The sequence below is a fragment of the Aquarana catesbeiana genome, linkage group LG02, assembly GCF_042186555.1.
Source record: "Aquarana catesbeiana isolate 2022-GZ linkage group LG02, ASM4218655v1, whole genome shotgun sequence".
In the NCBI taxonomy this organism is placed as follows: Eukaryota; Metazoa; Chordata; class Amphibia; order Anura; family Ranidae; genus Aquarana; species Aquarana catesbeiana.
In genome coordinates this window covers 749,862,465-749,889,099 of record NC_133325.1, presented here as the reverse complement: position 1 = coordinate 749,889,099, position 26,635 = coordinate 749,862,465, and the positions used below count along the sequence as shown (strand labels likewise).

Genomic DNA, 26,635 nt, shown 5'->3' with positions numbered 1-26,635 from the left:
GGATGCATAAATCCAGGTGGGCTTACACGAAAGCTTAACTGGTGTTGCAGTAGTGAACAGAACCTGGAAAGGACCCTTCCACCGAGGTTGCCAAGATGCCGCTTAACCACTACTCAGTCTCCAGCATTGATAGTTTTGAGTGTTCTTAGCTTTAGGATCTGGCAGTGAAGAAAAAACTTGGGAACTCAGGTCATCTAGTGTATCATGCAAACACTTTACTGTTTCAGTCCAAGCTTCATAAGCAATAGAAAGATGAGAATCTTGGGGAAAATTAAAATTCAGTCTTTGGTGCTTATCCGAAGAATAATTCAAAATTGGTAAAATGTTTACAGACTTTTTAGATGCGTGCCCGATGGGCACAAAACTTAATGCATTTGTAATTTTCGTTCCTGTAAATCAGGGGTCCCCCAACCCCCGTGCCGCGGACCGGTGCCAATCTGTGGCCTGTTGCTGACCGGGCTGCACAGCAGGGGATGAGCGACGACCGCGATCCGCACCCGGCTATCAGACAGCGGTCGCTGCTCATCTCCAGCTGTGCGGCCATGCCCATGTGTCGTCCTCCCGACTCCTCCCGGCCATCAATGTCATCCAATCAGCAGGGGGTGGGGGGAGCAGCAAATCAGAATCGAGAGCTCCTGTCGCCCCCTGCCCCGCTAATAGCATGATGTAGTCGACCAGGCTGATGGGCGGGGGAGCCGGGAGAGCGCACACAGTCTGTTAACAGCCTCTGCCCTGTGAGTAGAAGTCCTGAGCAGGGGTTGCAGAGATTGATGTAAGAGAGGAAAGGAGGGGAGAGGGCAGACTGCAGGGGCACTGTGATGTAAAGGGGGGGCTGTGATGTAAAGGGGACTGCACTGTAAAGGGGCACTTTACAGCACAGTCCCATTTATATCACAGTGCCCCCCTTTACATTACAGCACAGTCCCATTTATATCACAGTGCCCCCCTTTACATTACAGCGCAGTCCCCTTTGCATCACTGCCCCCTTTACAATACAGTCCCCTTTGACATCATAGCCCCCCTTTACATTGCAGTGCAGTCCCCTTTATATCACAGCCTCCCTTTACTTTACAGTGCAGTCCCCTTTACATCATAGCCCCCCTTTACATTACAGTGCAGTCCCTTTTACATTACAGTGCAGTCCCCTTTATATCACAGGGCCCCCTTTACATCACAGCCCCCCTTTACATTATAATGCCCTCTTTAAATAGCAGTCCCTCTTACATTAATGTAATAGGGGCACTGTAATGTAAAGGGGGGCTGTGATGCTAAGGGGAACTGAGGACACTGGGTCTGTTTTAAAGGGGGAGACTGGTGTAAAGGGGGACTGTGGACACTGATATAAGGGGGGGGGGGTTGTGGTGTGAAGGGGGCTGAGGACAGACTTTGTGAATATCTCATCCCCCGACCCATCCACCACAACCACCATTCTCCCCAGATATCATTTTTTACTTCCACTTTAAAATGAATAATGTTGAAATGAAATTCTGCTAGTATAGGGCCACCTTTGGATGCTCCCCCTTTTACTGTATAGGATTTATACCCATCCCAGAAACGTTCATTGCACTGAATTGAATTCATGGAAGTGTCATCACAGAGACATACAGCACTGTAACCAGAACTAAAAGTCTAAATTATGGTGCTTTACTAGTCTTTATGTCAGGTGTTGCCTGGTAATTAGAACTAGCTGGGGATAGACTGAATAGTCACAACTAGAGCCTGCACCCCCCATTCTCACTTCTCCTGCTGTGTCTGCCATCACCACGGTAACAGACTTTTTTTTTTTTTTTTTTCTGTAACATTTGCAAAAGGATTTTCAGCTATGTTTAAAGCAGAACTATACCGTGTCTGAGCACCACAAACCAAAAACACTAAATTCATTTCTAATATTCAAAGCAAACGCATCCATCCATGTCTCCATTGTTTATTTTGCTCAGAAATCACTTTTTGAAAAACATCCTTTAGCATTTCTTGCTGTGGCTATCTAGAGTAAGGTTTCATGATTCATGTAGCATTTACTTCCTGGAATCCATCTGCCCTTTGCTCAGACATGCATGCAGGAGGGTGTGCTTAGCTGGGAACCCCCAATCTCTCCTGAAGACTCCTGGGATGTATGACATCCTTTGCCTAGGCCTGGAAACTAGGAAATAACCTGAATAAATGTAAAAAAAAAAAAAAAAAAAAATGTTCAAACAAGTAAATATATCTATTTACTAATGCTAGCAGCATAAATATTAAAAATAGTCAATGTTGATTGAGAGTGTGAAGTCCGTCTTCAAGAACTAACTTGCATTGTGATTACATACAACAAAACAGGGAATTCTATCAAAGTTTTGTTACTGTATTTACATGCTGGTGTTCTAATGAGCTTGTCTGTCTGGTCTACACGTGGTCTGCATTCCCTGAGCTGCAATATTTGGTTATGGTTTATATTTGGATACCAAACATGTCACGCTTTAAAATTGCGCACAACGTCGACAAACGTAAATTTTACTATCCATAGGAGATGCTTCAAAAACCTTTACAGGTTAACACTTTAGATTTACAGAGGAGGTCTAGTGCTAGTATTGCTGCCCATGATCTGACGCTCACGGCGATACCTCACATGTGTGGGACTGACGCACACTCGCCTTTGCACGCTAGGGCGGGGGCACATAAATGTAAAATAAAATGTAAACATCCTTGTGACAGTAATAGGCGTGTGACAGGTACTCTTTAAGGAGGGATCTGGGGTCTCCCGCTGCTTGATATAACTGAGCGGCTGGTTAGCTGGTCCAGTTGTTGTTACAAGAGAGCCGACCATCAACTTTAAAAAAACAGTACGGGGGTGATGCCTGCAGCTGTAGACCTCTCCCCAGTACAAACACTTGAAGTCAAATAACGTACCATATATGTGATTTAGCGGCAAATTAAAATCAGTGGTGTCGCGGGGGGGGGGGGGGGTGAGCCACACCCGGGTGACACCCACCGGAGGGGTGACACCCATTAATAGCGGCACCACTAACACCGCCTGCTGCCCTACACTGATCTACCTCTCTGATCTCGCGGCTGTGTCCCTCAGCGGAGCGGACCGAAGCCGCCTCCCCCTCCTCTCTGTTTACATCCACACAGGAGGAACCTGAGGGACACACACCGCTGTCCGCTGTGTATATCCGTCCACGCTGTTCTGAGGTCTGTACACTACTATATATGTAGATGGACATGTACAGGGGGGGCGCTATGGGAGGGGAGAGGGGGGTCTATACTGATGGGGGGTCTGCACTTAGGCTGGATGTCTATACTTATAGGAGGGGGGGGTCTGCACTGACAAGGGGATGTCTATACTAATGGGGGTGTCTGTACTGATGTGGGGGGGTCTGCACTGAGGGGGGTGTCTATACTGATGCGAGTGGTTCTGTACTGAGGGGGGAGGTCTAATACTGAGGGAGGGGGGGTCAGTACTTAGTGGGGAGGGGGTCTGCACTGAGGAAAGGGGTCTGTACTTAGTGGGGGGGTCTGTACAGAGAGAGGGGGATCTATACTGTGGGAGGGGGAACTGTACATACTGGGGGGGGGTCTATAGTTATTGGAGGGAGTCTGCACTGAGGGGGGACTATAGTTGATGGTGGGGGGGGCGGTGTGACACCAAATATTTCTGCACCGGGTGACACCAACCCTAGTGACGTCACTGGTTAAAATCACAAGTGCTACTTTTCCATTATGCTGGAATTTTAAATTAATGCATGCAACAATTTAGAAGTTGAGCAGAAGGTTTAGTTAAATATTATTTAGTGTGATATTTGGGGTTCCAAATTACTAGTAAGCCATGTATGGTAAAACAGAGTCTTTAGGCCTCATGCACACTGGTTTATTCTAAAACACTGTTTCTCCTATCGGGGGGAAAATCAGCATTAAAAACTCACCTAAAATGAGCTGTTTTTTTTTTTTTTTTTTTTTTTTTTTAAACCAGGTCAGTAGAGTTTAGCAACGTTTGGTGTTTGGGCCTTTATTTGATTGGCCAGAATTTTTATTTATTCTGGCTATTGAATTGAATAAATGCTGAAGAGCTAAACACGTCTAGCATTTAGGTGCCTTTAGCCATGTTTAGTAGTGTCAAGCGTTTTTTTTTTTTTTCTACCAAAACTCTGCTACTCCTGGATGCACTGCAATGTTTTTTTTTTTTCTGCCTTCAAACTCTCCTGCCACTAAGTGCTGCTAAAAGCCTATATGTGTGCATGGACATATAGGATAACATGCAGGGGGGTTTAGGGGCAGGAAAAGAAAATGCCAGAGGCCCCTAGGAGCAGCTATAAAAACGTCCAGTGTGAATGAGGCCTTATTATTTCTATGAGCCCTTGCCCACTGGGGCGGGGGGCCGCGTCGGCGGTAAAACGCCGCTATTATTAGCGGCGTTTTACCGTCGGTATGCGGCCGCTAGCGGGGCGGTTTTACCCCCCGCTAGCGGCCGAGAAAGGGTTAAATACCACCGCAAAGCGCCTCTGCAGAGGCGCTTTGCCGGCGGTATAGCCGCGCCGTCCCATTGATTTCAATGGGCAGGAGCGGTATACACACCGCTCCTTCACCACTCCGAAGATGCTGCTAGCAGGACTTTTTTTACCGTCCTGCCAGCGCATCTCTGCAGTGTGCAAGCCCTCGGGGCTTGCACACTGGAATGAAAGTAGCGGCACTTTCGGGGCGGTTTGCAGGCGCTATTATTAGCGCAATAGCGCCTGCAAACCGCCCCAGTGTGCAAGGGCTCTAAAGGGAAATAAAAATAACGTATCTTTAGCATGAAATAAACAAATCAGTCCACAACTCTGGTACTCAAAATCAAAACCTCAGCCCACCACCAGCATAACCTTGTTTCAAAGCAGGGTTTGAAGTCCCTGCCTTCTCCAGGGATTGAGAAAAATGAGAGCCCAGGCAGCATCTCAGTAGCCAGATAGCTCACAGCCCTCTCACAACTGTGTACTGTTACACTAACCATATCATGGGTATCTGCTGGCTGCTTCCTGCCCTTTTTAGCCCTCTCTCGCAGGTGGGTTTACGTTTTTAGGGCCACAGTACCTGTAGTCGGGGTTAGAGGCCATATTGAGGCTTCATAATCCTGAGAATACTGTGAATGAGCCTTTTCATTTCTCAACAGATCACCCTCTCGCCCTGCAGGGGTTAGAATCCCTGAGTAACTCCACACTGTGGCTTTTGTTGCCCCCTTAAAGGGACCACAGCCCAAATAAATGAGAAACTACAACCCACCTAGGACCCATCCCTGGGATCCTGTACAGTAGTTAAATAGTAATTTTTTTGTTTAATAGATGTCTGTACCATGGACCAAAAAGAGGTTCAACTGAGGAGGGATTTGGTTCCAACAAAGGACTGGTCCCTCCAAATGAGGACAGATGGGCACTGAGTGCTTACCTCTTTGTATACTGTCCTGAAGGCTTCAGAACTCTTGTTAGAGATGTCCACATCGGTGCCTGACCTCACAAATGCGCTTCTGGAAGAATGGTCAAACCTTCCCATAGACACACTCCTAAACCTTGTGGACAGCCTTCCCAGAAGAGGTGAAGCTGTTATAGCTGCAAAAGGGGGTCCAACTCAATATTGAACCCTACGGACTAAGACTGGGATGTCATTAAAGTTGATGTGTGTGTAAAGACAGATTCTCCAATACTTTTGGTAGTAATGTATATTACTGTGTGTGTGTGTGTGTGTGTGTATATATATATATATATATATAATTTTATTATGTATAAAGAGCTACATTTATTGTGTTTTTATATCAGAATGGAGTTCAGTTTTAAATTGTAGTCTAGTACAGTCATACTTTCGAATTTAAAGCCCTTTCATGTTGGACCCAAACTTGGAGCATATACTGGTATATAGTTTACATCCCCTTTGTAACTAGGATAATGATTGATGGCACTATTGTAATTCAGGCCCTGGCTTCCTCCATATGACATATCCTTACAGAAATAGCACACAGGAAATTCAGGGACATTGTAAGTGTCCATCAGACGGAGGGGAAGTCCACTGACACAGGAAATGGTTCCAATTTATAGACACAATAAATAAACTGGAGAGAGAAGTAAGTGGGCTTCCCATGTACACGTCTGACCTCCTTTACACACAGGGAAGGTGGTATATGGTGTTGTATGATAGGCTTGTTTAACTCTGAAAGATCAAAGGAAAGGATTTAGAATTGCTGAGTTTTTCAGCCTTCATCATGCTACAAGCTAAATTGGCAGAATACTTTTAAATTACTGCAAGATTCTGTTTTGACAGTTAAAGTAGTATTAAACTCTGCTACATTTTTATTCTTTTCTGGGCCACCAGGAGGTTTATGCCATAATGTGCTAATCTGCACCACATATTAGCACATTATGGCAGACTTACCTATGGAACAAAGCCCTCCAGCGCTGCGCTGTCACTGCTCCAGCAGGGCCATCTTTGCTCCGCCTTCCTTCCCAGGTCACTCTCTCTGGTCGCTTGAATAGCCGGGCTGTGATGACGTCATATGTGGGAGTTGCGTCACCACGGCACAGACCAGGTGCCGCAAATGTGGTCTGCGATCCACAGGCGTGGCTGAACTTACATTACCGCTGGGAGAGTCATTTAATACCAGTAGGGTCTTTTCTGTTATAAAAATCCTGCCTGTCAGGGGGTTTTAAAATATTTGACTTTAATACCAATTAAGTCCATGCTTTTATTAAAATGGAACATTCTTGTATACAACCGAATTCTGGGTGTGTATAATTGACACTGATTAACGCTGTTATATACTCAATAAAAAAAATCTTTTGTTTTAAATGTAGCTAGTGCAAATACCTTAATTTGGCCTGGTAACCACTTCTTATAATGTTAATGGGAGGGGCATACTGATGGAAAGGATGACCTCAAAAATCTGCTTCCTGCTCAATCTCAGATTGAGGGCAGGTAGGTGACCAAGTCATACTGTTATAACTGCAGCAGAGAAAAAGCAGCTGCCATATATTATGTCAGCTGTGTATTTAGCGGTTAGCCTGGGGTTCAACTTTAAGAACTAAAAATACTCCACAAGTACAGAGTCCATGGTTTATATCTCATTTTATTTTATTTATTCATAACTCTAGTAACCCCCCCCCCCCCCATTGTTATTCCTGATGGTAAATCTGCCATCTTGCATTGAACATTGAAGTTTTAGGCCTCATGCACACTGAGCATTTTTTCTGCTGCTCATAGGGGGCGTTTGGCGGGTTCTTTCCCTGCCTCTAAAATGCCCCTGCATGTTAGCCGATGTGTCCATGCGCACATAGGCATTTAAAGGAGTTTAGAGGCAGGGGCGTTTCAGAGGCAGAACAACACCACACAGCCAACATGTCCAGGAGATGCAGATTTTTGACAGAATAAACTCTTGACGTGCCTAAACACGTCTAAATGCACCTAAGCGCTAGGCGCATTTAGCACTTGAGTGTTATTTTATTTTAATAGCCAGAATAAATTGTCATTCTGGCCAAAGAAATTAGTTCATTTGAATGAGTTAACAAGCGTCAGGCATTTTTCCTTCTAAAATGCTGCTGCCTGGAGGAAAGGAGTCTAGGAGAGTTGACAAAACTATTTTCTTTCTCGAACATCACGGGACACAGAGCCACAGTAATTACTGATGGGTTATATAGGTATCACTGGTGATTGGACACTGGCACACCCTATCAGGAAGTTCAACCCCCTATATAATCCCTCCCCCTTGCAGGGATACCTCAGTTTTTACGCCAGTGTCTTAGGTGATGGACGTGTAAAGATGTCCTGTGCTGAGCTCCAAAGGGAATATCCTAAGATCCTATACTGGGGCAAGCCAGGCGAACCGGATCCATTCAAAGTGTCTTTTCATGGCCGAATTGAATGGTACCCGGGCCTCGTGTCCGAAGAAACGAGGTTTTACCCGTAATGCTTCTCTTTTTAGAGAGCTGGACCCCGCAGATCAGAAAATGGCTTTAAACTTCCTAATTTCTGGCGAGGTGCTTTACGGTCCCAGAACTGTTGGGGCCCCAGTCTCTGACGTTTTTTTCAAACGGAGCCCACCGTGAGAGGTGAAGATTGGGTCTGTGTAAACAGCACCCTGCGGCTGGATAAGGTAAGAGGAGATTCCACAGAATTTTTGAGTTCTAGTGGCTTTTCTCCTTTAAGGTCAATGCATGCTATGCCTATTGTGACCACCGGGGGCTGCCAAGAGCACAAACCTGCACATGCTGACTCTGTCTCAGGTGTTGTAATCACTGTTTATGTCCCAGCGTCTCAAGCAGGCTGCAAGCAGGTAAGGTGGAAAGGGGGATTTCTCATGTTTGAATGTTCCCCCCCAGGCTAGAGAGGGGCCACAGGGGTCTAGAAAGTGGTTATACCACCCGGGCTCTGCGGCCTAATGGCCACCATCTCTGAAGATAGCCATTCAGGCAGATCTTGTTACAAGCCTCCCTCCTTCCCCCCCCACATCCCCAGCCTTTCTCCAGAAGCATGACGGGAGAGTCGGCAGTGCGGGAAGCGCTCGTTTTTATCAAAACTCGAAGGGGGGGGGGGGCGGTAGAGGAGGGGGCGGGACATCAGCACAGAGTGCTTAGACTCCCACTCAGGCCAGCTGCAGGCTATTAAAGGCACTCTGTACAGATGCACTCAGCCTTCTGAGAGACACAGAGCTGACGGTCGCATGTAAGGTGGGACACAGGCATTCTCCTAGGCAGCATTTACTGAAGTAACACCAGACTGAGCATTGGGTAGCAAGGCTTTTAGCCAGACTACATCGCTCAGCGGGCAGTGTTCATTTGTATACCTCACACCTTGTTGCTTTGCACTATGGGTAGAAGAGGTTCAAGCACCCCAGGAACCAGAAACACTAGGGGATCTCGTTCAGGTTCTGAGGGCCCCCTGTCGGCAGCATCCTCCCCCCCTAAAGATGGGCCAGGGACGGCTAGCCGGGGAGAGCCATCGGGGTCAGGGGCTACACCTGCCTCTGGCACTTCAGCCCCTGTATATATTACACAAGAGGTTTTTTCCTCAACCATTAATGGTCTAGAGGAAAGATTAATGGCCGTGATTACGTCTTCACTCAGTGGAAGAAAACGCACTAGGCTTTCCTCTGTTCCCCAAGACCCTCAGACAGAGGAGCTCTGGGATAAAGGAGATGAATCCCTTTCAGAGGATCGGGATGGGACGGATGATTCCTCTTCGGGGGAATCAGGTGGAGAGGGACCCTCTGCGACTTCCCAAGAGGAGAAAGTCTTAGTGCAGATCCTCACTGGATTGGTCCGCTCCACATTTAAGTTGCCCATACCTGAAACTGCTAAGGAATCCTCTTCTGCTTTGGGGTCACTGAAACCTTTCCAAGCAGCACATGCTTTTCCTGTTCATACTTTACTTGAAAAGCTCATTTATTCTGAGTGGGATCACCCAGACAAACGTTTTTTTCCGCCGAGAAAGTTTTCAACACTTTATCCGATGGAAGAAAAGTTTATTAAAATGTGGGGAATACCGGCTATTGATGCCGCCATTTCCTCCGTAAATAATAGCCTGACTTGTCCTGTAGACAATGCTCAGATGCTCAGGGATCCTGTAGATAAAAGGATGGAATCCCTATTGAAGGATGTTTTCTCCTTAGCAGGATCAGTGGCCCAACCTGCAGTAGCAGCGATTGGAGTCTGTCAATACTTAAGAGACCATGTTAAGCAGGTCATCAAAGTATTACCTGAACAGCAGGCCCAGGGGTTTGCTAACCTTCCAGCGGCCTTATGCTTTGTGGTTGACGCCATTAGAGATTCTATCGTGCAAACCTCCCGTCTTTCACTGGGGTTGGTGCATATACGTAGAATCCTATGGTTGAAAAATTGGTCAGCCGAAGCACCATGTAAGAAGCTACTGGCTGGGTTTCCATTTCGTGGTGCAAGGTTGTTTGGAGAGGACTTGGATAACTATATCAAGAGAATCTCTTGTGGGAAAAGCACTCTCTTACCTGTCAAGAAGAAGAGTAAGCGTCCCTCTTTCAAACGGACTCTTTCCCCAGCGCCGGGGGGCTTCAGCCTCCAGGCAGTCTCGCTGGCCGCCTCCATCGGGGTCCAGAGACAAGAGTCAACCCCAGGGACAAAAGAAGTCCTGGGGAAAGAAGCCTACTAGGCAAAACACTAAGACCTCTGCATGAGGGGGCGCCCCCGCTCACTCGAGTGGGGGGAAGACTGCGACAGTTCTCAGAGCTCTGGCACGAGGACTTCCAGGACAGATGGGTAGTCTCCACGGTAACCTTAGGGTACAAGCTGGAGTTTCAGGAATTCCCTTCTCCTCGGTTCCTCAGATCAAATGTTCCCAGAGACCCAGAGAAGAAGCAGTCGCTCCTTCTAGCGTTAGAGCGACTTTTGTCGCAGGAGGTCATTATGATAGTTCCCGCAAAGGACCAGGGATTGGGCTTCTATTCCAACCTTTTTACGGTCCAAAAGCCAAATGGGGATGTCAGGCCCATTTTGGACTTAAGGGATCTGAACCGATTCCTAAGGATTCAATCCTTCCGCATGGAATCAATTCGAACAGTAGTTCCCACCCTGCAGGGAGAATTTCTGGCATCAATAGACATCAGAGATGCATATCTGCATGTGCCCATTTTTCCTGCTCATCAGAAGTTTCTGCGCTTTGAGGTAGGAGGGCGCCATTTCCAGTTTGTGGCTCTGCCTTTCGGGATAGCCACTGCACCTCGAGTGTTCACAAAGATCTTGGCTCCTCCTCTGGCCAGATTAAGGGCTCAGGGTATAGCTGTCATAGCATACCTAGACGACCTGCTCTTGATAGACCGGTCGGTAGCCTCTTTGAATGGAAACTTGAGGACCACGGCGGATATCTAGAACACCTGGGTTGGATCCTCAACTTAGAAAATTCTTTCCTAAAACCAGTAAGAAGACTGGAGTATTTAGGTCTGATTATAGATACAAGCCAGGAGAAAATATTTCTACCCCAGGCAAAGATCACTGCTTTGAGAGAGCTGATTCTGACAGTAAGGACCAAGAAGGGTCCCTCAGTCCGCCTTTGTATGAGGCTACTAGGGAAGATGGTGTCTTCATTCGAAGCAGTTCCCTATGCTCAGTTTCACTCAAGAATGCTGCAACACAGTATTCTGTCGACCTGGAACAAGAAGGTTCAGGCATTAGACTTTCCGATGCACCTGTCGCATGCGGTGCGTCAGAGCCTCAATTGGTGGCTCATACCCGAAAACCTGCAGAAGGGGAAATCCTTTCTACCGGTTACCTGGACGGTGGTAACAACAGATGCCAGTCTGTCAGGTTGGGGAGCAGTTCTGGAACAGGCTGCGGTCCAAGGGGTATGGTCCAAGACAGAGAGGACCTTACCCATCAACATTCTGGAGATCCGGGCGATACATCTAGCTCTAAAGGCCTGGACTATCAGGCTACAGGGTTGTCCGGTCAGGATCCAGTCCGACAATGCCACAGCAGTGGCTTATGTCAATCATCAGGGAGGCACCCAGAGCCGAGCTGCTCAAAAAGAGGTAAACCAGATCTTAGTCTGGGCAGAGATGCATGTGCCATGCATATCGGCAGTTTTCATCCCGGGAATAGAGAATTGGCAGGCGGACTATCTAAGTCGCCAGCAGTTACTTCCAGGGGAATGGTCTCTGCATCCCGACGTCTTTTGGGCCATATGCCAAAGATGGGGGGTTCCAGATGTAGATCTCTTTGCATCCCGATTCAACAAAAAGATAGACAGATTTGTGGCAAGGACAAAAGATCCTCTTGCATGCGGGACGGATGCGTTGGTGATTCCGTGGCATCAGTTCTCACTGATTTACGCATTCCCGCCTATTCTGCTACTACCACGACTCCTTCGCAGGATCAGGCAGGAAAGGAAGTCGGTACTTCTGGTGGCCCCCGCTTGGCCCAGAAGGACTTGGTATGCAGAAATAGTAAGGATGACGGTAGGTTCCCCGTGGACACTACCGGAACGCCCAGACCTGTTATCTCAAGGTCCAGTGTTCCATCCTGCCTTACAAACGCTAAATTTGACGGTTTGGCTATTGAGACCTACGTTCTGAAGAGTCGTGGGCTCTCAGGTCCTGTCATATCTACCTTGATTAATGCAAGGAAGCCAGCTTCCAGGATGATTTATCATAGAGTCTGGAAGGCTTATATAACCTGGTGTGAATCCAGAGGTTGGCATCCCAGGAAATATGTCATAGGTAGAATCCTTGATTTTCTACAGATGGGATTAGAGATGAAGCTGGCCTTGAGTACCATCAAGGGCCAGGTCTCTGCTTTATCAGTATTATTTCAGCGGCCACTTGCTTCGCATTCTTTGGTCCGAAACTTTATGCAGGGGGTGATGCGTCTTAATCCTCCGGTTAAAGCGCCCCTAAACCCCTGGGACTTGAATTTGGTCCTGGCTGTGTTACAGAAACGGCCTTTTGAACCAATAAGTCAGATTCCTTTGGTCTTGTTGACAAGGAAATAAATTTTTCTGGTGGCCATCTGTTCTGCTAGAAGAGTATCAGAATTAGCAGCTCTTTCCTGTAAGGAGCCTTTTTTGATTATACACAAGGATAGAGTGGTACTACGCCCTCATCCTAGTTTTTTTACCGAAGGTGGTTTCTGATTCTCATTTAAACCAAGACATTGTTCTACCTTCCTTTTTTCCAGATCCCTGTTCTCCGGAAGAGAGATCTCTACATTCGTTGGATGTAGTAAGAGCAGTTAAGGCCTATCTAGGGGCAACTACTCAGATCCGCAAGACGGATGTTTTGTTTGTGCTGCCAGAGGGTCCCAATAGAGGACAGGCAGCGTCAAAAGCTACCATTTCTAAATGGATTCGACAATTGATTATTCAAGCTTACGGTTTGAAACAGAAGATTCCTCCGTTTCAGATCAGGGCACATTCCACAAGGGCTATTGGTGCTTCTTGGGCAGTGCATCACCGGGCCTCTATGGCTCAAATCTGCAAGGCCGCAACCTGGTCTTCAGTTCATACATTCACCAGATTCTATCAGGTGGATGTGAGAAGGCATGAGGATATCGCCTTTGGGCGTAGTGTGCTGCAGGCAGCGGTACAGGGTCCTCAGGTCTGATTGCACCCTACTTGGTCGTGGTCCCCCCCCCTCAGGTAGCATTGCTCTGGGACATCCCATCAGTAATTACTGTGGCTCTGTGTCCCGTGATGTTCGAGAAAGAAAATAGGATTTTTTAAAACAGCTTACCTGTAAAATCCTTTTCTTTCGAAGGACATCACGGGACACAGAGGTCCCGCCCCTCTTCTAATACACTATATTGCTTGGCTACAAAACTGAGGTATCCCTGCAAGGGGGAGGGATTATATAGGGGGTTGAACTTCCTGATAGGGTGTGCCAGTGTCCAATCACCAGTGATACCTATATAACCCATCAGTAATTACTGTGGCTCTGTGTCCCGTGATGTCCTTCGAAAGAAAAGGATTTTACAGGTAAGCTGTTTTAAAAAATCCTATTTTTGCCAACTATTTACCTCGAAAAACCCCCCTATGAAAATGATTGGTAGATCCAGAGATAGAAGCATTTGAAATTGTGAAACGCTTTAGTGAAAGCCAAGCCAAAACGCGCTCCCCTCTGATTTTTTTTTCAACATCTCTTCTGGTCTGGGAAGCTACATATCAAATTAATTCTCATTGAAGCTTAGGAATTGGGATGGGCGAGGCCAAGTCAAGCTTTGGTACTGCTGCTTCTTGTGCCTCCCTCTTGGTTCCTTTCCATTATGGACAGCCTCTTTGACAAATAGGGAGGCTAGGAAGGCATAAGTGGGTAAAGACAAGCTTGGCTTTGTAGGAAATTGAAGAATTGCAAATAGCTTTGCCGCCTAGAAAGCGTCAGTTATACACATAAATAAAAACCCTCAAGCCTTTGATCAAGTTTGTTTAAAGTGGTTGTAACCCCCCCCCCCAAAAAAAAATGGTCCTGTTCCTTTAAAACATGACCTATAGCACAGTGCTTGTGCCGTGCAACTTGTCCCATTGTATGATCTAAAATACCTAGTTGATCCTACCGTTTCATGTATTCCCGTTTTTGCTGACCACGTTAATCATGGCTGCTTAACCATGATACCGTGGTCCGTTTATGGGCCTCCGTCATCCCGCTCTCTGCTGAGTCTCTCCCTCTCCCCCTCCCTCCCTGCCTGTCGGCTAAGTGTGAGATCTGATCTCCTCCCCGCCCCTCCCGCCGCTATTCCTGTATAATATATTAAAATCCCTAGCATCCCCTCTTATTTAGGAACATATAAAGCACTGTGTCAATTTTGAAAAAAATTATATTCCTAAATCCCTTCTTGCAAAGCTCTGCTGTGCGGTCACGTAGTCTTCCTCTGCTAGCCAGCTGATGTCAGAGAGGAATCTCAGCCCCTCCTGCTGCTCTCCTTAGATCAGGGAAGGAGAGAGGCTGGGCTCATGTGACCACACAGCAGAGGAGGTATATAGGAATATAATCTTTGAAAAATTTACACAGTTCTTTATGCCTGAAACAGAGAGGATGCCAGCAATTTTGGCTAGTGACTTAACCTTTTTAAAGCTGAGCTCCACCCAAAAGGGGAAGCTCTGCTTGTTTGCTCCCCCCCCCCCTCCACTGCCACATTTGGCACCTTTCGGGGGAAGCAGGTACCCGTCCCCACTTCCCGAAAGACTTTGCCGCGAAGTCCGCTGGAAGTTTGCCCCCCCTCCTCCTTCCTCCGACACTGGGCCAGTCACAAAGCGCAGCGTGTTTCGCACATGAACAGTAGGGAACCGACTGTGAAGCCGCAAAACTTCACTGCCAGTTTCCCTTAGGAGTGGCAGCGGCAGCACCCAAGAGCCGATTGAAAAATCGGCTGGGATGCCAACATTGTTTGATCCTTGGACAGGTAAGTATCCTAATATTAAAAGTCAGCAGCTGACTTTGTAGCTGCTGACTTTTTAAATTTTTTCGTGGGGTGACTGGAGCTCCTCTTTAACAAGTGTTATCATATCTAGCAAGGACGTCTATATACAAGATGTCTCTTCTATAGAAATATTCATCCACACAAATTTTGTGTGTGTTGCAGTAATAGTCTGGTTCAAATTAGCATCAGGGCCCAGCAAAGTTAAAATATACTCCTGCTCAAGTTTAAATACAAAGGTCTATTGAACAAGGGTATAATTGATCACTGACCACTGTTAAATGGTAAGACTTCATGTTCCAACTTTTTGGAAATTCCAAAAGCTCTGAAACACAATTTTAAAGGCTTTCTATTAGAAGAGTTTTGATTGAAACGTACATTACAACTGGTGCTTTTACACTGCCCTATCCCGGGCCTCCTTACATATCAACAGAAATTAGCATCCTAGCTAAATGGCCCATTGCTCAGACCATGAAGAAACCATTAGTCCCGTACCAGGGAGTAAAAGATTGCATGACCTCCTTAATGGTAAACAAAAAAATGTCCAGTATCTTACAGGACTCCCACTCTGAATTCCTTTAAGTTTCAGAACCTTGGATTAACTATTCCCTACCTTCGCTACATCTAACCAGTTTAGGCCATTTATTATGTGATGCCTGTGGTGGCCCCAAGCCCGTGGGGAAATTCCTTCCACTCTCCCTCCCTTCTCCTTGCACCTCATTCTACCATTGGTCCAAGATCCTGAACAAGTGAAGTAAATATAATTGATTATATGCTTATTGTTGTTGGCTACTTCACATTCTTTGTAATTGTATTGTCCCCCTGCATGGGTGAACTTGAGCCTGTTATCCTCTAAAAACTCAAACTATTGCACCGAAACATACATCACAAAGCTTTTACTACTCTATCTGTAATGCCAAAAGCCTATTCTGATTGCTTGTTTTTCACCTCTTTTAAGACAAGTTACTAAGTGAAAGGTTCCTCTTTGTTTTCTTGCTCATATCAAAAAATTGCAGCAGGCCCTCTCTGTGCTATAGTTAGGTTTTTGCCAAAGTTGGAGTGTTCAGTTTTGTCAGATAAATAGAAATTTTGCTGTTTGTAGATGAGACGTTTACATTGGTTACACGGAACCATGTGTTTTTGCTTAGGAAACTCTAGTGTTCCCGAAGTTTTAAGAGATCGTTAACCAGCACGAATCCAATCATCCCCAATCCTAAACAAGTTAATTCCTCCATTTACGAAAAAAACTAGCGGCTCCCTTCTAAAGAACGCCATTAGGAGTCAATATTTTAAGTCATAAGAAGCCAACATACTCGCCAACGCAGTGAATCGCTGCGCCCATTATATCTTCACCTGTTGTGTAAAGAGGAAGATTGCAGTGCCTACATTAGACGCTTTTTTCCTCCTATTTTTTATTTTTTTTCTAAATGTAGTTTTAATAAGACTAAGATCTTGAAAAGGATTTTTATATAATCTTTTCCCCTAATCGTATCCATTTGCAAGTGAAATCTATACCCCCCTCCCAAGAATCTGTTTATATCCGTATGTGAGGTTCTGGATGGGAACTCGGCAATCCGGTTGCTAAGTGACTCTGTGCCTACACAGCCTGGAGAGTGGAGCTGTGCAATAGAAAGCCTTGCGAGACTGGTAAAGTTGAGTCTATTGCATGCCTCATCTCTGGTCCCCCTGCCCCCTTGTATAGAGTAGTTCTTAAATTTACATTACAGAGCGCAGCAAGTGCAGTTGATGCACAGTTTGCACAGAGCGCTGCTGCCCAGCTCCTGAATTGGCGTAATTGCTATGTGTGTTGGCAGATGGAAGAGAGATCTGTATAATCATTCCCGCTCACTAGAGAGAAAATTGTGATGACACGGGTACAATGACACTCAAGGTTATCTGCCTATGGTGGCGATGTCAGCTGCTCCAACTGTGTCCCATACTTGTTCTGCCATTTATTTAGTTTGTTGTGGCAAGAATAAATACAGTCAACCTGGAAGAGAAGCTAGAGTATATTTTTTGAGAGCATGTTGTATAGTAGAAGTACTTTTTGATGTTACTTTTTATGTGTTTGCTCTTTATTTTTCCACTTATTCTGTTAGCACACGCGATAATTAAAAATGGTGGCGCTGGTGAGGAAGAATGGGGTGAAAATATTGTGGGACAGAAGTTTTAGAAAAAACTTTAAGAAAATGGAGAAGGACCTAATTTTTAGTACACATGTGTTTTGAAAGCCTATTCATTTTGAATGGACTTCCTAATACCACATAACTCATTGCAAGAGAACACATGCATTGCAGTATACTGCGTTCTAGTGGGAACGGGTCCCTATAAATACACATTTGTAGATTCTCCCTCTAGTGACGGTCTGTGCTTCACAGCAATCACTCAGCACCTACCCTGGGTAACAACTGTTGAGATAAATCTTGACAGGAGATCTTTGTTTTCAAACTAGGGATCGGCCGATTATCGGTGAGGCCAATATTCACTTTTTTTAAGTATCGGGCACAAATGTACCCCATATTACCGATATTGCTTCAAGGGGTTTTACCGGGGTGATGTATGCAGCTGCAGGCATCACCCCTGTACCAGTCTTTAGAGCGGATAAGCGGCTTTATTGTAATAACAACCGATGCAGCTCAGCAGCCGCTCGGCTGTTATTACAAGCAGCGGGAGGCGACGCTCCTTCTGCCACTCGCCCAGGCTCTCCTATCCCATCAGGAGGCCTGAGTAACCAACTGGCCGAAGACCCGAGCAAAGCTGATGATTCGTATGGGTCTTGGTTCTAGTAACCCGCAAGCGATGTCATGACATCAATTCCCGGATTACTGGCATCTTAAAGGCGCCAGTTTTTAAAAAATATTAAGTATTCAAAAACACCGATCTTGACGTTTTGAATACTTTCAAGTGCAGAGGAGGGGTTTGGGGTCTTATAGAGTACCTGTCACATCCTATTACTGTCACAAGGGATGTTTACATTCCTTGTGACTGCAATAATAGTGAGGAGAAAAAAAAAGTGTAAACCTTTTTTTTTTTTTTTTTAAATGTACAGAATATCGGCACACAATCCGTGGGATTTAAAATTGTGACCTTAGTGGTCTGTGAGGTCCGAAAGGTTGGCGACCACTGACCTAGACCGAGCATCTGGTGACAAAGGCTTAGGAAGAATGCTTTACATTGCTAGTAAGATATTTAAATTGTATAGCATAGAGTATGAGATCTTTGTTGTTTCAAGCTGTATATATTGTGCGTGATTCTCCATTCTTCTTTAATGTGTGCAAGTGAATAAAGTAAAAAACCTAAATCAAAACCGATAATATAGCTTTGTAGTGTTTTTGGAAGCCTTTGTGTATGATAGAAATAAAATATATATATAATACATCGTGTGTGTATATACATATTCAAAAGTATGTGTACATCCCCTTTCAAATAAGTAAATTAAGATATTTTCAGTGAAGGGTACTGTTAATACTACAGCAAACAAGGACATTTTAGACAACTGTGAGCTCCAAACCTTGTGGCAACAATTTGGGGAAGGCCCTTTTCTGTTCCAGTGTTCTGTGCACTCAGCCAGCTCCATAAAGACACGGTTTGATATGGAGGAACTCAAATGGCCTGCACAGCTCTGGCTTCAAACCTATTGGTATGAATCAGAATGCTGATTATGAGCCAGGCCTTCCCATCCAACATCCACACCTGACCTCACAAATAATCTTTTGGCTAACTGGGAACAAATTTCCACAGACACACTCCAAAAGCTTGGGGAAAGCCTTTAAGAATGGAGGTTGTTTTATCTCCAAAAGGAAGGGAGGTGTTGGCAACTCCAGTGTAGGAAGTTGAGGCAGTAGGGCAGGGATGTCTGTCAGTGTAGTGGTGAAGTGGGTAGTCGTTACCTGAGGTCCTGACCGCTACTTTTTCTTTATGTAGTATACAGACCAGTACAGATTTGATTCATTGTGAGCTTACAAGCCCTGAAGAAGGAGGAGTTTTGAGCCTTCAGAACACATTGGCTTTCTAAAGTAAATATTAGCCACACTCCAAAACTTAGCTCTTCTTTCTAGAATAAATGTGTCAAAAGGTGAAAACTGCATACATTATTGTCTTCACCTGAAAAGTACCTTCCAGTGGTGAAACGCGTCAAAGGGGGTTTTCAGATGGAGACATTAATGTATGCAGTTTTCATCTTTTGACGAATGTATTATAGAAAGAAGCGCTACGTTTTTGGAGTGCAGCTTATATTTACTTTCGACTGAGTGTGGAGACACACTGTGGTAGCCAGCACCTGGGTTGTCCGTGTGTGTTGAAAGGAGCAGCTGGAGCAGAGCCATGTGTTTGGTATGTTCCTCGAATATGTTGGCTTTCTACCTTTTTATATCATGTTTATTAAAACAAAAAAAGACTTGGGCTTATTAACTTGATTCCTCTAGTACTCTACAGATTTCTGGTAACCCTTTGAGATACTCCTGTTGACAAAAAGGTGCCGCTGAAAAGTTCAGAACTCAAACAACCTATCTTTGTTTGCTCAATGGATCTAACCCTTGTACAATACACATCTACATTAATGTATTTATAAGAAACAATTTTATGTATGTTTAACATAATGTGTCTGGTAATGATGTGCAATGACCCAGAGCAAATATAAGCAGCTTCGTGCAGGTAATGAAAGCTGATTTGGCTGATTGGTCGCTGTGGGTAACTACGCTTCTAAAGAAGCCCTTTTTGTTCAAATGTGTTAAATTGGTTATTACACTGTTTACCTGCTGAAGTGTTAATAAATGAAGTAAAAGCTTTGCCGGTCTGTGCACATACTCACCAGCATGTGTGTATAGGGATTAGTCACGACTGCTGTCTGTAGTCTTCTCCTGTTATCGGCCATTCAGCATATTGGCGAGCCCAGCTCTGGAAAGTGACAAGCATGCTGCCTGCCGAACGCTTATGTAACATCAATCTTCTTGCAGAGCTCCGAGCACGTTGCTGCATTTTGTCGCAGCCTCAATGAGATGAACTCGCCGGACTCCTGCCTGAGCCCCTCGGAATTCACAGGCACCCCGCTGGGCACCATGAGGCAATTAACGGACGCGGACAAACTGCGCAAGGTGATTTGCGAGCTGCTGGAGACGGAACGCACCTATGTCAAGGTATTTCACACTTTACTCATCTGTTCCGAGGTGTCAATGTCCGATTATCCGGAGACTTGTAGCATTGATTGTGTGTCTGGTAGCCACTCAGAAGGCGATAATAAATGATTTAGCACTTGCTGTGTGACAAATAAAATTACTGGCCAGTATTTTAAAGGATTTATTTGTTATCTTTGTTGCTGCAAGCTGTGATTTGTCTTGTCTTTATCGATTTTGTTTGTATTTTTTTTTTAGGATCTAAATTGCCTAATGGAAAGGTACCTTAAACCTCTGCAGAAAGAGACGTTTCTCACACAAGACGAGGTATAAGGAATTGACTTAATTATTTCCAAATTAATTACATTGTTTCTAACAGATGGCTTGGATCACATTGATTTCAACCGACTAATGTAATATAATATTTATACAATCAAACTAGGGCAATCATCAAGCCCAAAAGATCTGTATGTTTTATTCTTTTTTTTTTCTTGTTTTTCTTTTGGATTTCTTTTTATTTTCTCCACTGCTCTTATCTCTTCTCTCACCATGTGTCCCTTTCCACCTCTCTCCATCCCTAATTTTCTCTCCTCTCCCCATCTCTTTATGTCTCACACTCTTACTACCACATTTCACTCCTTTCTCTCTCTTATAGTACCATAGGGTAAAGACAAATAATATGGTTTAGTTAAAATTAATCCTTTTTTCTTTGGTTTTCCCTTTTCTCTTCTTTCACTATTGTTGGTGTAATTTTTTTTTTCTTTTTTTAACTCTCCTCCTTTCTTCACGCTCTCCCTCTTATCTCTCTATTACTCTTTTTACTGTGTTTATCTGTTTCAGTAGTTTTTGCTGAGGCTTTAACACCAAAAAGAATCACATAAGAAGTACAATAAATTTCCATTCTATAAAAAAATAAATTAAATAAAATGTAACAGTCAACACAATTCAGTGAGCACTAAATTGCAGAGAATGTTGAGTTGTACTGAGACGCACAATGTTGCCACATAACCTTCAATTAGATGGTGATTGCATGAGATGGAGCAAATAGAAGTGGGGTTGAGAGTACGGGGTAAAAACTAAGAGAAGGGTAAGAAAAGGAAAAGCAAGAAGGAAGAAAAAACACATAGTGGAAGTAAACAAATCAAAAAGGTGAGTGGTTGGCGGTGTAGAGAACAATGTTTGGAGTAGGGAACCATTCATTACCCAAGTTAGCACAGTGGTTGGACAAATGCTGCTGGCAAGCAATGGGGGAAATTTACTAAAACTGGAGCACACAGGATCTGGTGCAGTTGTGTAAAATAGCCAATCAGCTTGTTCAATTAAGTTTGGCAATTAAAACTTGGAAGCTTTCTTGCAGAACGGCACCAGATTTTGCACACTCCAGTTTCAGTAAATATCCCCTCCCGGTGTTATCCAGGGAGCCCATACTTTTTGGAAATTTGAGATACTATGTAAGGCAGGCCATACACGGGTCGAATTCCGAAATAATTTTCTTTTTAATATCTTATCTAAGAATTTTCATTCGAATTTCGCACCATTAGTGGGCCACAACAATGGCCAATTTGAGTGTGGCCATTAAATTAGAGTGATCGGGCATGTTGGAAATTTTTTTTAAAAGCGAACAGTTTTCTAATCGATGGGAGAATCGTGGGAAATGTAATCGAAAAAGAAATGCACATGAGCACAAGAAAAGAAAATTCCCAGAAAGAAAAGAAGATTCCCGGCCACAAAAATTTTCTGTAGAAACTTGAGGTGATATTGAAGGCTTGGTTGGCTGAATATTGAAATCAATGGTGGTACCATGGGACCATAAAACACACAAAACTTCTGATATTCTAAAGAAAATTTGTTCTGCCCATGTATGGCCTGCATAAGATTTCTGATAGTTTTGTGTGATACATACAATAGTTTATACAGTATTTACTGCACAGGTTTCCAATATTATTATGGTTGTTTTTTTCCTACACTCTTCTTTTCGCATTAACTGAACTGCAGAGATTTATTTTAAAGATTTACATAAACTCTACTGTAATAAATTGTTGAATATCTTATGATATCAGCGATCTGAGATTTATAGACAAACAGAAAAGCTTTAGCCATTATAGAGTTTATTCGACTGAAGGAAAGATCATTGCCCCGCTTTTCTTCAGTGCGGCACAACATAACCTGAATCGGAACGTTCTGCTTGTGTTCCAGCTGGACGTGCTATTCGGCAATCTGGTGGAGATGGTGGAGTTTCAGGTTGAATTTCTGAAAACTTTAGAGGATGGGGTCAGGCTGGTACCAGACCTGGAAAAGCTGGAGAAAGTCGATCAGTTTAAGGTATACATTTCCTAAACTATTTGTGTCTACTGATGTATTGTGAAATTTACAAGCATTTAAAACAAGACTCAGTGAAGTTGGATAAGAAGTGGTTTAACCTTAAACTGTGTAAGGGGTTCTTTACTGACAGAGGTAAGGATGTGGAACTCTCTTCCACAGTTGGTGTCATCGGGAGTGCCGATAATTAAAAAAAACTCTAAGATGGGCATCTTGGCAAACACAATATACTGTACAAGGATATGGAAAACAGTATTGGCACAAATACATACTCACACACCCACACAGGTTTAACTGAATGGACTGGTGTCTTTATTCAACCTTACCCACTATCTAACTATTGATATAGTATTTACACACACATAACGTTCTTGTCATTTTTTTTTTCCAATTTTGTAGTCGAGTTGGGAAGGGTCCCTTGTCATGTTTTTTATTGCTGCCTGTGTCCCCACTGCCCAAAAGTGCCCCCCTGCCCCAAAGAACCCACCCCCCCCCATGTTGATGGCATGTGGCCTGGTACGGTTCAGGAGGGAGGGGGTGGGCGCTCACTCGTCCCCATCCCTTTTCCTGACCGGCCGGGCTGCGTGCTCGGATAAGAGTCTGGTATGGATTTTGGGGGACCCCCACGCCGTTTTTTCGGCGTAGGGGGGTTCCCCTTAAAATCCATATCAGACCGAAGGGCTTGGTATGCTCTTGGAGGGGGAACCCATGCCGTTTTTTTATTTAAAATTTGGCGCGGAGTTCCCCCTCAAGATTCATACCAAACACAGTGCCTGGTATTGGCGGGGATCCAAGTCGGATCCCCGTTCATTGAAAGTCGGATGTATGTCGGCTTCAAGTCGCAGGGCAAAGTCGGATCCAAAATAGGATGGCTGTCGTGTCGCACCAGTGTGAACCCAGCCTTATTGTAAAGGCTTAATTGAACAGCTGCACCAGATTCTGTGTGCCCCAGTTTTGGGAAATGTTCCCCTGTAAGCTTAGCTGGTTAGAGGTTCATTGTAATCGGCTGAAGAAATATGTTGGTGCATAAATCCAGGAAATGAATAAAAAGAGATCTATAAGAAATAAATTCTGTATTAATATATGGATGGACATCTTCAGCATATTCAATTCTTTATCTGAAGTGTATTTTATTGGAGTATTGTTTCTTTCATAAATGTTTGTCATGCTTGGGTGTTCCCCCCTCATGTTGCAAGGGGGTGGGGCTTTAAAGGGATTGTAAAGTCAGAAGGTTTTTTTACCTTAATGCATTCTATGATTAAAAGCCCCTTCTGTGTGCAGCAGCCCCCCCCCCCCCCAAACACTTAGCTGAGGTCCCTCTCTGTCCTCGAGTGTCACAGCAGTCCAAGATTCTTCCTCTTGATTGGCTTAGACACAGCAGCGGCACCATTGGCTGCCAATGCTGTCAATCAAAGTCAGCTAGCCAATCAAGAGAGAGAGGGGGCAGGGTCGGGTGAGTGCTCCGTGTCTGAATGGACACAGGGAACTGTGACCCATGCTCGGGTGCCCCCATAGCAAGCTGCTTGCTGTAGGGGCAGGAGGGAGGGGCCAGGAGCACAGAAGAGGCACCCGAGAAGGGGAGGATCTGGGCTGCTGTGTGCAAATCCACTGCAACAGAGCAGGTAAGTATAACATGTTTATTATATTTATAGGAAAAAAAGGAGACTTTACAATCACTTTAAGTTTACATTTTTCTACTGCTTCCATATCTTCCCGATTTATAGAATCTGCAGGCACAGAAAATCAGTACTCACTGTATGCCGTGGTTTTACATCTGGATTTATACTGTGACGCAGTCACACATTTGAGTGTGAATGTATTATATTGCAGCACTATATAATTTGCCTGCAATATGTTTTAATGAGCACAGGAAAATAAAAACTCTTCTAAGTTTGTAATAATTGGAGCTATTCAGATCTCAGAAACCATTAACACCTTTTAGCCCATCTAATCCAAACACCCACAGAATGTATTTGTTTAGGCTCCGCCTCCTTTAGGGTTTGTGTAAAAACAAATTTTTTTTTTCATCTGGGCAGCTTTTCTTTCCATACAAGTGCTTGGAAATTAAAAAAAAAAAAAAAAAAAAAAAACGCTTAATATAGCTTAAAGAGCAGATCAGGGGGAAGTCAGCAGCACCTTTGAAGGTACTTGAAAGGATCTGGGAAGCTTCTGAAGCTGATCTCAAATGCGGGCTGAATGCACTGAAAGCACGCCGCCTTTACCCATTTACACAAGACCTGATGTATCTGTACCTGTCATCTCATTGACCAGACTCTCCTCCTGACTTTTTTTTTTTCTTTTATCTTGTTCTCTGCAAGCTTCAAGTCCTGGAGACAGTGTAGGCAGTGTTCTTTATAAATGTGTGGTGGTCTTTTTCTTTCTTTTTTTAACCCCTTCACACCTAAGGGTAAAACAAATCTAAATTCCTAAGCACAATTTTGCAATTTTGATATGTTAGTAAAACCGTACATATCATCACAATTACTTTGTGCATCCAGGTGGATTATACCTTGTTTTTTTCAGGACAAACTTGGCATTCATTTGGCAATAAATACCGTAGTTGTAGCTCCTGATTTATTTTTTTTGTTTTTTTTTGTTTTTTATTATCAAAGGAAAACTGGCCCAAAATAGTAAAAAAAAAAAATAAATGAGCATGTAGCTGTATATTTCTTGTTACTTCCATAACCTACCACCGAAGAACAACCCAAAATAAATTCTACTGCTCCGGGCGATCGCAGTAGATTATTTGTACCCATAGTACAGGCCAGAAGCAATAGTGCACTTTTTTTTTTTTTTTTCTTTTTTGGTTTTTGTCCTACCTAAAACACACTGACACTAATTTTTTTAAAAAATTTACTGACCCTGACCTTTGACCCTAACACTAACCTTGGCACTAACCTTGATCTAGGTATTTTTCTTTATTTTTTATTTTAAAACATTTTTACAAACTTTTTTTTTTTTTCTTTCTGCAAGGAATGAGAAAGATGCATTGTATCCTTCTCCATTCAAAGAAAGGAAAAAAAACACAGGCACGGGCTTCACATTGACTGATCACTGTGGTAGCCAATCGGAGGCTACCGCAGCGATCAGGTGGCCCGGAATCAGGAGAATCCGGGTCTCGATCATGAGACCCCGGTCTCTGTGCTGGGAGCGTGCTGTGCGGCGTGCTCTCAGAACAAGGGGAGAAACACGTAAAAAAGCCCAGTGCGGTGAGGCCGCATGTATGTGTTATGTTGGCGTGAAGGGGTTAAAGCGGTGGTATGGCCATAATACTGTTTATATACATCCTCCTGAAACGTTGCTAAAAATACAGGAATTTTCGAATGACCTATACATGCTACGAGAATATCGGACGAAAAAACGCATTCGGAGCGCTCGTCTTATAATCTGTTTGTTCGTACATCGCTTTCAAGAGCCGATCACGTCAGTTCATGCAAAACTATTCGAAAGGACAAGCACGATTTTTTTTTTCATAAGATAACAGAACAAACTATTTTTGTGTAATTAGTCTAGTATTTGTACGCAAAAAATAGAGTGACCAAGACCACGCATGCTCGAAAACAAAAGAATACATTACTTTACAATACATGACATCACTTCCAAAGTTATATTCTGTCTTAGAAAAATTTTTGTAACTTTAGTAACCTATTTATTTTTGATATGAGACGAGCATGCAAAAAAAAAAAAAAATTAAATCATTCGTCCGATTTTCTCATCCTGTGTACGAGGCTTTAGGGTCCATTCGCATGGTTTGCTTTGGGCTGTATTAGAATGTAGAATTGCCAAGTGCAATCCCAACACATAGACAAGGCAATTTGCCTTTATTTCCTATTTTTTCAGTCCACACCAAAGCAAACCTGTTGAATCGGTCCTTAAACTGAAGAATGCTTTTTTGTTTAAATCACACTTTATCTTGTTCTGTCTTCCGTTCCACAGAAAGTCCTGTTTTCTCTGGGTGGATCTTTCCTATATTACGCCGATCGATTCAAGTTGTACAGTGCCTTCTGCGCCAGTCACACCAAGGTCCCGAAAGTTTTAGTGAAAGGTAAGAAGTTTTAAGTCGTTTTTTGAGTTGTATAACCCCGGACAAAAAAAGCTGTATGGTGGTAATTCCATCTACATTTTAAAGCACATTGTATAATCTCAGTGACCTATCCATACCTTAGCTTCTGTTGGTATTCAGACACTCTGTATCATGGGGTCAGAGACTTGGCCCCCAAGCCAGCCATGTTGGTGGTAAAAGTACAGCTGGGATTAGCAGCACATCAGGGTTTGCCATTGCTGGTCTCCTTATGATAATGGCATGGGGTTTGGTATCTCTTATGTGTTCTCTTCTTT

The 26,635-nt window shown here is 44.1% G+C and overlaps 1 protein-coding gene across 5 annotated transcripts in view; it reads left to right on the top strand.

Moving 5' to 3' along the window:
* TIAM1 (TIAM Rac1 associated GEF 1) overlaps positions 1–26,635 on the top strand; it is a 607,717-nt gene that overhangs the window by 531,902 nt on the left and 49,180 nt on the right. For all 5 annotated transcript variants that reach the window (XM_073617108.1, XM_073617106.1, XM_073617107.1 and 2 more), the window contains 4 exons: positions 19,823–20,002; positions 20,237–20,305; positions 22,175–22,300; positions 26,234–26,342. In XM_073617108.1, the coding sequence (XP_073473209.1) occupies positions 19,823–20,002; positions 20,237–20,305; positions 22,175–22,300; positions 26,234–26,342 (484 nt within the window). The remainder of the gene's footprint in view (positions 1–19,822; positions 20,003–20,236; positions 20,306–22,174; positions 22,301–26,233; positions 26,343–26,635) is intronic.